The sequence below is a fragment of the Eptatretus burgeri genome, chromosome 10 (assembly GCF_056783735.1).
Source record: "Eptatretus burgeri isolate ZD-2024b chromosome 10, Ebu_testis_v1, whole genome shotgun sequence".
Lineage (NCBI taxonomy): Eukaryota > Metazoa > Chordata > Myxini > Myxiniformes > Myxinidae > Eptatretus > Eptatretus burgeri.
The window spans coordinates 97,379,193-97,391,573 of NC_140970.1; the positions used below are offsets into that span (position 1 = coordinate 97,379,193).

At 44.5% G+C, this 12,381-nt stretch overlaps 1 protein-coding gene across 3 annotated transcripts in view; it reads left to right on the forward strand.

Moving 5' to 3' along the window:
- The window catches only part of LOC147019210 (uncharacterized), a 79,547-nt gene that overhangs the window by 66,727 nt on the left and 439 nt on the right, over nucleotides 1–12,381 (forward strand). For 2 of the 3 annotated variants that reach the window (XM_085899560.1, XM_085899561.1), the window contains one exon: nucleotides 6,636–6,732. The exons of the other annotated variant lie outside the window; for it this stretch is intronic. In XM_085899560.1, the coding sequence (XP_085755686.1) occupies nucleotides 6,636–6,639 (4 nt within the window). In that variant the 3' untranslated portion in view covers nucleotides 6,640–6,732. The remainder of the gene's footprint in view (nucleotides 1–6,635; nucleotides 6,733–12,381) is intronic. 3 annotated transcript variants of the gene reach the window in all.

Below are 12,381 nucleotides of genomic sequence, written 5' to 3' on the forward strand. Positions count from 1 at the left end.
TATCTTTTATTTCAAACAAACAGCGTCTCAACAACCACGCCATCCCCACCACAGCGCCAACCATACTACAACCACGCCAACTCCACCATCAACGCCACCACATCTTCGCCACTCGCCATTCAGCAGGCCCTGTGCGGTTACGATCTCCGGGAACAAACAAAAACCAACCACTATGCTCGGGGGTTTTCCCGCCTGTTTTTCCCGTCGAGGTCCTCCGCGCTCGGTGTGGAGGAGGGGCGATGCAGGGGTCAAAGGTGAGAAAGGATGGGGGCCTCTTTTTGGGGGAATAATTCCCTGGCTTCACGCCAAGACTGACTCCCCCCGGCCCCCCCAGACCGGCGTGGGGTGGAGGGAAAGCGAGAGGTCACGCCCCCCTTCGAGAGGCTTCTCCAAGAAGCTCGAAGGGAGGCGGGGCCGAAAACGGGGCGGAGCGAAGGGCGGAGCCCCACGCTACAAAAGGCAAACAGGACGGACCTTGAGGGTTGTTGGGTTGGTTGATCAAGAAGTCGTTGGTCAAGACTCATGGGTTGTTGGGTTGGTTGGTCAAGAAGTGGTTGGTCAAGAAGTGGTTGGTCAAGAGGTCGTTGGTTGTTGGGTTGGTTGGTCGAGAGTTGGAGTGAGTGGTTAGTGGAGGGTTGGTCCTCATGGTCGTCTTCTGGCTCGAGTCGCGAGCTTGTGGTTCCTGCCTTGCTTCGTTGACCCGTGCGCGAGCGCAGAAAACAGCGCCGAACAAACCCCGTCCGTTTCCCCAAAACCCCGTCCGTACCGTCGAGTGGCCAACACGTGCAGGCGCGAGGCACGCAGGAGAGGACTCGCCAACCACACTCGGGCACGGAGTCGCGGCCAGGCGGGACCCCGTCGACGGACGTCGGAGAGGGACTCGACACGCTCAGGGAAGTCGCGACTTCCATTTCTTTGGGGTTCTGTGTCAACGTGTGTGTGTGGCGCCAGTCTGGTGAAGTAAAACTGTTAAGTGTTGCCGTGTGTCGGTCTTATTCGGTAGTATCTCTGCGTCATTGTTTCTTTTGTTACATTTGCTTTTTGTGCATAATTGTTTTAATTGCTATATGTGTGCTCTCCGTGTGTCGTGTAAATGAAGTGCTTGCATGTTGAATTGTTCCCCGTTTCGCTGCGTCCTTTCCTTCGTTTGAATCTCCATCTTGCTTCACGTAAAGGGTTGGTAGTGGGCTTAATACGCCCGATAATTAATTGAAACCGTCGAGGCCGACGATAACCCTGCTCGGTTATCCCGATAGTACGGAACGGATCGCTTAAGCGGCCCGTGTCCGGAGTCGACCTGCGGCGAGGTGCGATCGCCCGGTCTACCAGCCGCGTGGGTACTTAGGTAGGTCGAGTTTGGCGAACAACCCTATCCCACGCGGGTGGCCGATTGGCACGATCGTGGTGAGGCCGAAAGGCCCACCAGTGACTGGCTCCGGGCGTTGGTCCGAGAGGGTCACGACAGAATTGTCCTTCCGGTGGGCGACGTGCCGCGATTCGAGTCACGTGGCCGTTCGCACGCCGGCGGGCGCGAATTCGCAACAATATATATATATATATATATATATATATATATATATATATATATATATATATATATATATATGTATATATATATATATATATATATATATATATATATATATATATATATATATATATATATATATATATATGTAATAATATTGTTACGGAGATGGCCCTTAGTGTGTTATTAAATATAGGATTAGCTCAGATCCCCCATTAAATGCATGTTTAGCCAGGTTGTTCGGTAATTGGACGTTACATGTGTGTTGGGAGATGTAGGAGGCTGTTCATTGTTCGTACGGTGGTGGTGTAGCGAGAGGTTCTTCTCCTTCCTTCCCCTCTCCGAACGAGTCCTTGCCCAGTGCTCTGAGAGGAGTGGCCTGGAGAAGCGAGCGCCGGAAGGGAAGGTGGAATAGTGCGGGCTGATATGTACGAAAAATATGTCCTGTAGGATTTTGGTGCTAAAATTGATTTTTTTTTTGTGGGTTTGATACCATTCTGGACCATAGTAACAGAACATTTTAGAGTTAGAATTTTTCGGGTCCAGGAACCCGTTTTTTCGGGCCCTTTTCAAAATGGCCGCCATCAAACAGGTCCAGGCTCATATCTCAGTAACTAATTGATGTATTTTAATGATTTTTGTGTCTAATTGGGGGTTTTTCAGGGTGCTGAGTCCAATTATGAGGGTATCAGACCTATTAAAGGTAAAGTTTATTTGGTTCGGGTCAAGGGTATGCTGGGAAGAGAGGGGCATAAGCATATAGCTGATGTAAAATGGTGTTGTGGCGCTTCAGTAACAGAGCAAATTTTCGGCATAATTAGTAGATACATATTATACATTATCAGCATCAAGATAATCATTTAGCAAGATGACTCGCATTATATGTATTCAACTATGATGTTTTGATCATGCATGAATGTCATTGTCAAATCTAGTTTATAATGTTACTCGATGCACATTTTCGTAATTAAATTGTATACACATCAAGTTGAATTTATGGTGACACATTTGTCTTATGTTTCAGATGTTGGATCAGAATACTGAGTATTTAACAGTGCAGTATCATATCCAATGTCTCAAGACCTCTTGAATAGCTGCATTGTATGCCTAGCAGGTGACTCATCACAGAAGAAACTGGTCAAGAAACCTGGTGTCAACAAAATTACTGACTTATTGGCATGTTGCAGAGAGCGTGTATTATTGGGAGAGAATGAGCACAAGCTACTTGTAGGTCGTTGGTGTAGTTTCGATGAATTTCAACTCGAGAATGTTCGATATCATAGTGAGTGCCGCAAGCCAATTGTGAACAAAGACCATTTTGAAAGAGCTAGAAAGAGGAAGCTGGATCATGAGGAATCTCTCTCTCTCCCTAATTTTTCATGAAAAAGAGGCCCTGGCCGTCCTGGGAAATCCCAAGAAGAGACCCGTCCAAGGCGCTTTCAAACTGTGCAAAAAGAGGTGAAATGTATATTTTCTCCCTGCAAGTTTTGTACACCATCTGACTCACAAGAGCTCCATCGTGTTCTGAGTGACCCTATGGGTCAAACTCTGCTTGATATCAAGAGCAACACGAAGGATGACATCATCAGGGTATGCGTCTCTGGCTTGGAACAGTCGGGGGATGCTGCTGCCCAGGAAAAGTATTATCATAAAAATGCTTACGATATGTTCAACGGACATTCTCAGACAGTGTCAGTAAGGATAAGATTACTCGGGAGATTTGTGATGAACTGTTGCTCTTATCAGTCAAAGCATCACTCTCTGTTGGTGGTGTTGTACTGAGTATGAATGACAACAACGATGTGTATGTATCAATTCTTTAAGAGTATCACATAGAACAGCTTTATTGTGGCAACCATAAAAAGTACCTCAAAGAGTTGATTCAAGAATATCTTCCCAATGTCGAGTTTGTAAAATTTGTTCGTAAAAATGAAAGCGAAAAAGTGATTTTATAAAAATCAGTCAGCCAGGCAGTTGAACATGCAGCAGCACAGAATACTTCAGCCAATGCTTTGGTAAGCTTGGCTAATGGACTCAGGGATGAGATCATGAGTCATCGACATTGGAAATTCAGTGGTGATTTGAGCAATTTCAAAAATCCCCCTATGTTGCAATTCTTTCTCAACCAACTCTTATTTGGACCTCATATTAAAAGAGTCACTGGTAGGAGAGATGTTGAAGTGCAAAAAACTGTTGATGTTGCATGTCAATTCCTGATGTAAAATACAAGGAGTGACAGTGAAATGTCGCCTACACAATTTCACTGGAGCAGAATGGGATGGCAAGTTCGTGGGAATTTCGAAAAAAAGATGGGCTGATACTTGTATCTCACTCGAAGATGATAACCCCATCATTGATTGTTTCCGCAACCCTGGCAATGGATCCCTGTCATCTTCAGAGTTGGTGAATGGGGAACTTCCACAAGAAGTAAAAGCATTAGAAACATTCGTCTGCAAAGTGTATTCACCAAAGGGTCCAACAACATTGCCTGCTGTCCGATGGGAGCTCTTTAGATCTAAAAACCTTGAGGCTGAGATGCTTCCTCCCACTCGCAGCACTCTGATGCCCCATATTGTCCGTACAAATTTTATATGTATGCGAGACAAATCCTATGTCTCTCCAAATCAATGTCTTCCTGACTTAGGAGAGAATGGATGGCTGCTTGTGGAGGGAATTTACATTCCATTGAAATGTCTGTCTGCCCCTGCTCCTTGTGCCGTTCTTGAGCTGGTAAAATGCGGGTGTCGAACATTATGTAAAGGAAATTGTTCCTGCACCAAAAACAATTTGTCCTGCACTCCTCTCTGCAAATGTTTCACTTCAGGTTGTAACAATTTCTCTGACTACCAAATGCAAGACAATGATGATCAGGATGACAATGAACTATAAGGCTGTATACATGTAGATAGTCTGAGAAAATCTAACAAGCCTAGACTAGTCTGTGTAGATAGTCCAATAATTTAATAATCTTAGAGCATGTCGAGTAATCTTCCATATTGGTGTCTACTTCTTTTTATGCCATAAACATTTAGTACTTGCATTCATATTTAATATTAAATCTTACTGTGCTTGTATAGTTTTAAGCCGATGAGATCATTCTTCACGTTGCTGGAAAGTAATTTGTGTTGAGTTCGTTTTGTTTTCCATGACAAATTCTAACAAGTCAAGAGGAATCTTGTTTATTGGTGTCTATTCCCACAATAGACATTGAGTGCTTGTACCAGTATTTGATATTTAGTGTTCTCGTCATTGTATAGTTTTGTGGCTATGAGTAAGCTGAAACTTCACCAAAAAGTGGTTTGTGTTGAGTTTTTTTTGCAGTTGTAGTCTTGACCTTGCCAAAATAATATTGCCCGCCCCTTACCACAAATCAATCTGGAACCCTCATAATTGGACTCGGCACCCTGAAAAACCCCAAATTAGACACAAAAATCGTTAAAATCCATCAATTAGTTACTGAGATATGAGCCTGGACCTGTTTGATGGTGGCCATTTTGAAAAGGGCTCGAAAAAAACGGGTTCCTGGACCCGAAAAATTTGGACCCTAAAATTTCCTGTTACTTTGGTCCAAAATGGTACCAAATTTAAAAAAAATCCATTTTAGCACAAAAATCATACGGAATTCCATATCAGCCCACACTAGAACTGAGAGCGCAGAGGTGGGGCGATCGGCTGTACAAGGGACGGCGGTGTCTGCGATTGGGTTTCGTGAAGAGCGAGCTGAAATAAAGGCAAGGAAGGGACTGCAAGAGGTCTGTCTGTCATCGGCTGGAGGAGAAACTGCGAGCGTCGGTCGGCGATCTGCTGAGGGAGTTACTGAACCTGAGGGTTAGTCGGCGATCTGCTGAGGGAGTAACTCGCGGTGCGTGTGGTCAGCGATCTGTAAGAGAGGAATGGCCTGAACCTGAGGGTCGAGTCGGCAATCCGCCGAGGGAGTAACTGAGCCTGAGTGTCGAGTGAGGATTCTGCTGTATAGAAACGACTAGTGGGAGGCTGCAATCTGCTTCGAGAGGAACTGGCTGCTGTGTGAGTCGGCAATCGACTTTATGAGGTCCTCGACAGGTTCAACCTGCGTCTAACCACGGAGCCTCTGTCCTTACTCACCTCACGGATCGACGACGTCTTGTAATCCCGTCGATCCGCCTGCGGAGCCCAACACCCCGATTTGGCCTGATCTGGTGAGCAGGCCAGGCCTGGATTCGTATGCTGGACCTTGTAAAAAGCCAGCTGGAGCACACCGTGGACCTTCCGCTCTTGTGCCGTCAACCTTACAGGGGCTGAAAACACTGAGGCTGCGTGTGTGGGCGGTGCGACAAAAGGAGGACGACGCCACCATTTTGTCACGCTGCATGCTTGAGCTGGGTGCTCGAATCCGTTGACATCGGCTTTCGTGCCTTTGACACTTTTCCTCGTCCATGAGGCATCACCAACCACTCTTTGTCTTGTCTGCATGTTGTCTAAGGTTTATCTCGCTAGGGTTCCCTTCGAAACCCGTAATCCGTAGCCCCTAGTCTAGAACGGGTTATCGATTAATTATAACATTGTCGTGAATTCTTTGCTTGTGTTGTCTTCCCCGATGTGTCCCCAATAAATCTGGCTGAGTTATACGAGATTTGCCTCCTTGAATTTATTCGTGCCGTGCCGAAGAGCGATCCGCTCGATTTGGATATAAAACCAAAATGGTTACGGACTGGTGGACTCCGCTCGGTCTCTGACAAATCCAGTCTGTAACCAGCGTCTATTTCCCCAACTGGCAAGGCACGGGTGTACGTTGGTATCGTGATCCAAGGCGCGTAACCCGAGACCTGTGCCGAGCCAGCTGGCGTTATAACCCCGGAGACGGCGGTGCTGTTAAGTGATGCCGAATCTTCAACATTTGGCTGTCAAGAGTCGGGTGCGAATCCCGACACCGCTGAATCCTGAACAATATATATCAATATTATATAATATATATGTAGAAACATTCAAAGTCTAACCTTCGATAAAAGATACCCATCCTTTTGTTTGGTCATCCACAATGATGCTCTGTGCAGATCTCATTGTTTTTACCATGTAATTCACTTTTTTATTCTTTACTTTCTACTTGCTCTTATGTTTTTTTTCACAGATGAAGAGTTTTGAAATTCTCACCCTGATGTCCTGGAGAAGTACGTGGTTAAAATGGTTCCCAAAACGGTGCTAAAAAGGTGGCTTGACCAAGACAGGTGAGGACAGAAGGATAGTTAAGATGCAAGTTAAGGCCAAGGAAACACAGGGTGATGACAATGATGGACTCTTTTTGGCCACTGGTTTGTTTTTGTGATTGACCATCTCGCTGCATTGGTTTGTGGAATCGTTATTTGATCTCTATTTTGGTTTTTTCGTTGTTTTGTTAACTTTATGGCGAATTGGTTGGTTTGTGAGTTGTCTGCCCTGATGTGTTCTGAGCTTTGCAATTTACCTTTGCAAAAAACACGCAAGAATGGAGTGTCATCATGGACATTACAAGTTCCGAATGATTAATAATTGGAAATATACCTTTGATTCATCATCAATCCATTCAAAAGGTGCTCCCCAACCCGTTCTGAACAAATTGCCAGGATTTTTACCTCCGCCACTGTCGGTGGACAGAGATTTTATTTTCACCCCTCTCTGTCTGTCTGTCTGTCTATCTGTGAGCAAGATATCTCAAATGGTTATTGACAGATTCAGATGAAACTTGGTGAACAGACTTGGTGGCTGACAGGAACGAATTGATTAGATTTTGGTGAAGATCCGTATCCGGATACTCGGGATTTTAAAAGTGATTCTTCACCATTGAGAGATAAGGCCAAAAATGATGTACAGCACAATATAAAAATGATGTGTTGTCCTCCAGGTATTCAAAACAGACGAACACACGCACACACCTCTTTTTCATTTCTGTTCCTCACAATTTTATCACATACACACATGCACACCATCCTTTTTGTAAACTGCACAGTCGGCTATTCCTAAGATAATGTAACGGAGACGTCCCCTCTGGATAACTCCGACAGGACGGTGTGTCTTTGAGAGACTACAGACGCTGCTTGCAACTCTCAAATCTGGCCGGATCTTCACGCCCATGTTTGTTTTGCCATGCCTTCACCGCATCTGAGATCGATCCTCGATAACGAATCTGAGCTGCCCAAACGCCTCAGCAATATTGTGCCGCCATCAGAACGGACAGAATAAATCAGGACACAGTTCCTCTTAGAAATGGCTTTTCGTGGCAGTAACAAAGATGTATTTACAATGGCAGGCAAACAGGTATTTCCAAGGAGAGAACACCATGGAATGTCACAAATGTACAACAATTAATCACAGCACGTATGCAGTGCTTCAGAAAGTAATTACACCCCTTGACGTTTTCACATTTTGTTGCTGCAACCTGAATTTAAAATGGATCATATTTAAATTTTTTGTCACTGATCTCCACGTATTTTTGTCTCCACGTATCAATAAATATTCAACCCCTTTGTTATGACACTGCAAATTGAGCTTAAGTGTATCGAATTTCCTTTGGTTATCCTTGAGATATCGACAATTTGATTGGAGTCCACCTTTGACCAATTCAATTGATTGGATATGGTTTCGAAAAAAACACACCTTTCCATATAATGTCCCATAGTTGACAGTGCACGTCAGAGTAGAAACTCCACCAAGAAGTCCAAGGAACTGTCTGTAGAACTCTGAGATGGAATTGTGAGGAGGCATAGATCTGGGGAAGGGTATAAAACAGTTTCTGGAGTGTTGAAAGTTCCCAAGAGCACAGTGAGCTACATAATTACGAAATGGAACGTATGTTGAACCACCCAGACTCTTCCTAGAGCTGGCTGTCTGACCAAACTGACCAATAGGGCAAGAAGGACCTTGGTCAGGGATGTGAACAAGAACCCAATGACCACTCTCACAGAACTATAGAATTCCTTGGCTGAGATGGGAGAACCTGCTGGAAGGATAACAGTCTCTGCAGCACTTGACAAATGTTGGCTTTATGGGAGAGTTAGGTCAGGTCAGGTATGGGAGCATGCGCCTGTGCAGCGCATCGCTGCGTCCACTTTCTGCCGGTACTCCAAGAGCCTCCGTCTGGCCATCCCCCAGGCAGATGCCTGGCCCATCCCCATCTCCTTGAGATGCCGATCAACCTGCTAAAAAATCATTATCTTCTTCTTCTTCTTCTTCCTCTTTCGGCTTGCTCCCGTTAGGGGTCGCCACAGCAGATCAACCGTCTCCATTTCGCTCTGTCCTCCACATCTTCCTGTCTTTTTGTGAGTGCCACCGCCTCCAAACCATACAACATAGCTGGTCTCACTACCGTCTTATATACCCTCACAACTTCTGCTGTCGTTGCCCAATCATCCCACCCATCTTTACCACCATCCAACGCCTGTCTCACCTCCTCCCTAAATTTCACGCAACAGTCTTCCTCCTTCAGCTTCCACCATCTGGTCCTTGGTTCAGCCCTCACTCTCTTCCTCAACCTCACCTCCAAAGTCATCCTACAGACCACCAATCGATGCTGTAGAGCTACACTCTCCCCTGCCACCACCTTACAGTCACTTATCTCTTTCAGGTTGCATCTCCTGCTTAAGATGTAATCCACCTGTGTGCACTTTCCTCCACTCTTGTATGTCACCCTGTGTTCCTCCTTCTTCTTGAAATACGTATTTACCACTGCCATTTCCATTCTTTTTGCAAACTCTACCACCATTTGCCCTTAAACATTTCTCTTGTTGAGACCGTACCTACCCATCACCTCCTCATCCTCTTTATTCCCTTCCCCAACATGCCCATTGAAATCTGCTCCAATCACCACTCTTTCATCCTTGGATACACTCTCCACCACTTCATCTAACTCACTCCAGAAATCTTCTTTATACTCCATCTCACACCCCATATTTGGGGCATATGCACTGATGACATTCATCATCACCCCTTCAATTTCCAACTTCACACTCATCACTCGGTCAGACACTCTCCTCACCTCCAATACCCTCTTGACATAATCTTCCTTCAGGATTACACCGACACCATTTCTCCTCCCATCCACACCATGGTAGAACAGTTTGAAACCACCTCCAATGCTCCCAGCCTTACTCCCCATCCACTTGGTCTCTTGTACACACAGTATGTCCACCTTTCTTCTCTCCATCATATCAGCCAACTCTCGCCCTTTGCCAGTCATCGTCCCAACATTCAGAGTTCCAACTCTCACCTCCACACTTCTACCCTTCCCCCTCTCCCACTGCCTCCGGACTCGCCTTCCCCGTCTCCTTCACCTCCTTCGCCCAGCAGTAGCACAATTTCCACTGGTACCCTGCTGACCACCGGTACCGGTGGCGGTCGTTGGTAACCCGGGTCTCGACCGATCCGGTATGGAAATTCGTTTTGTTGTCCGCATAATGATTTGGCATAGGTTTTTACGCCGGATGCCCTTCCTGACGCAACCCTGGTCGCCTCTTACGACACACAGGGATATGGTTCACCTATTTTAACCGGGGTATACACCGGCCCAGTACACTGGTACTCATTTCGCCGACTTCAGGAGGATGGCAGGCTGAGTCAACCCCCTGGTGTTTTCGACTTGGTGTGTATATATATATATATATATATATATATATATATATATATATATATATATATATATATATATATATATATATATATATATATATATATATATCCATATATATTAATTCAGTGTCCCAAAGGGGCTTGAACTCAGGACCTTTTGGGTCCCAAGTCACTGCCCTAACCACTGCGCCAACACCAGGCTATATTATTATGTAGGTATGTAATTAGTTATAACGTAAAAACTGCTGAGTCAATTGAACGACAGCCAGGCAAATCTTTATCAGGATAGTAGGAGTGGTCCAGAATTCTTGAAAAAGGTACTCATGGCCCCTAAAATTGCACATTGGATCACAGATAGTACCTCTGAATTTGAGAATTTCTGCCCCATCGCCATTTTGACTCTGCAATTTGCAATTTGCATAAATCAAATGGACAGTAGGTTTTGGCGTAGTCGGCACTGTCTGTTCAATTTGCAACCGTTTTTACTTTTTTCCTATTTCTCTATGATGCCTCACCTGATTGAGTTGTAAACTTCACCAACATAGATGTTAACATTGTGCCAAATGAAGTTGAAAAACGCCTGTTCAAAAAAGCTCAATAATTTTTTGAAATTTTCTTATGCCTTAACGCAGAGGGAAATTGTGAAATTTAAACATGATGCTTGTGAAACAGTCTTTCAATGAAGCATTTTTGAACAGGAGGCCTTTTGTGACTTCACTTGGCACAGGGTTAAAATCTACATCAGCAAAGTTTACAAGTCAATAAAGCATCAGAGAGAAATTTTACAAAAGTAAAACGTTAGCAACTTGATTTCAAACAGACGGACAGGAGATAGGCCCACGTAATTTTCATGGCATGAAATTGGTCAGAAACCCAGACTAAATTTGCGTGATAAGGAAGGAGAAACAAACGCGATTCTCAGAAAATACTTCATGAGGAGTGTTCTCCGCAACAAGCCTAAAATTCATGGCCGAGGGTGTGGGGAGACCGACTGATGATGGATGGCACAGTGGGCTGCAGCAGTCGGTGATAAAAGCAACACAATACCTGTCAGGATGGAAGGAGTGACCAGATTATTCCAAATCCATCAAAATGAATGTTTATTAATTCGCGAAATCTGATAACTGTCACGACACAGTCATGTAAGTCGCCTATTCTGAGCAAAAATGATCGAGAAAACTTCAAATTTCCAACTTACCCGCACGTAAGCCGCCATTTTGTGCAAGTTGTCCCATCCTCCAGTGGGAAAAAGGAGCACAATTTGGGCGCGATCACGTCGCCCCGGCGTGATTTCTCTTTCGCTTTCAAAAACCACAAAAAACATCTCTTGCCCGGGATCCCCTTCTAAATTTGTATTTCATCGTCTGAAGAAGCCGAATCCCAAGTTTGACATTTTCGTCATAAAAATTAATGTTTTCATGTTAAGCGACTACACTATAACCCTCTTCACGATCCTGGAACTTTCTTGGTGAGGAAAACAATGGATGTTTAGCACAACTTATCTCCAGTGTAGACTCGAACTGGTTGATAGGAGTTTGATTGATGACGAATCCCGGAAGTTCATCTCCACCACAACTACCAACAATCTACGAGGTGTTTGTTGTTCTTTCCGTCTCCTCCGGTATCACAGGGGAAGGTTTGTTGCTCCTGTGGGGTTTGTTTCTCCAATTCAAGACCCCAATTTGTGTGTTTTACCACAGAGTTTCTTACACCCCGAGGAGAACTAAACCTCCATCTCGAAAAAGAAAATATAATTCTTCCGTCTCTCTCAACACTCCCAATCTCTGGACTGTATCAATGTCTGAGCTTTATCTCGGAGCCGACAGGGACTTTGGGAATTAAATTTTACATCAACAATGGGAATACAATGTATGCCGGGGTGACATGGGAGTTTTTTGACCTTGACCTATTTTTAAGTTCGTGACACAATTATGAACATTCAAACATGTTTCACAAAACCTCGATTTAGGTTTGTCTGTTCAGAACGAAATTGCCATCCCCAGATTGCCTCGACTCCACAAGGAGTCACATTTACATTTAATTTACATCGTGTCGCTCCGGGTTAAAGGTCAAGTTCACATGGTGGTCTTAAAAAATTAACTTGTTTTTGTCATCGCTCAATTTTGAGAACACGGCATCACTAAGACCACTTGGCCTTCCAAGATATTCTCACATCATCACAGTGTACCTGCACTGAAGTTGTACACTTGGTATTTGATTTGTGTCCTTGACCTACTTTTTTTGCATTGTGACCTAATTAATGAAAAACACCTTTT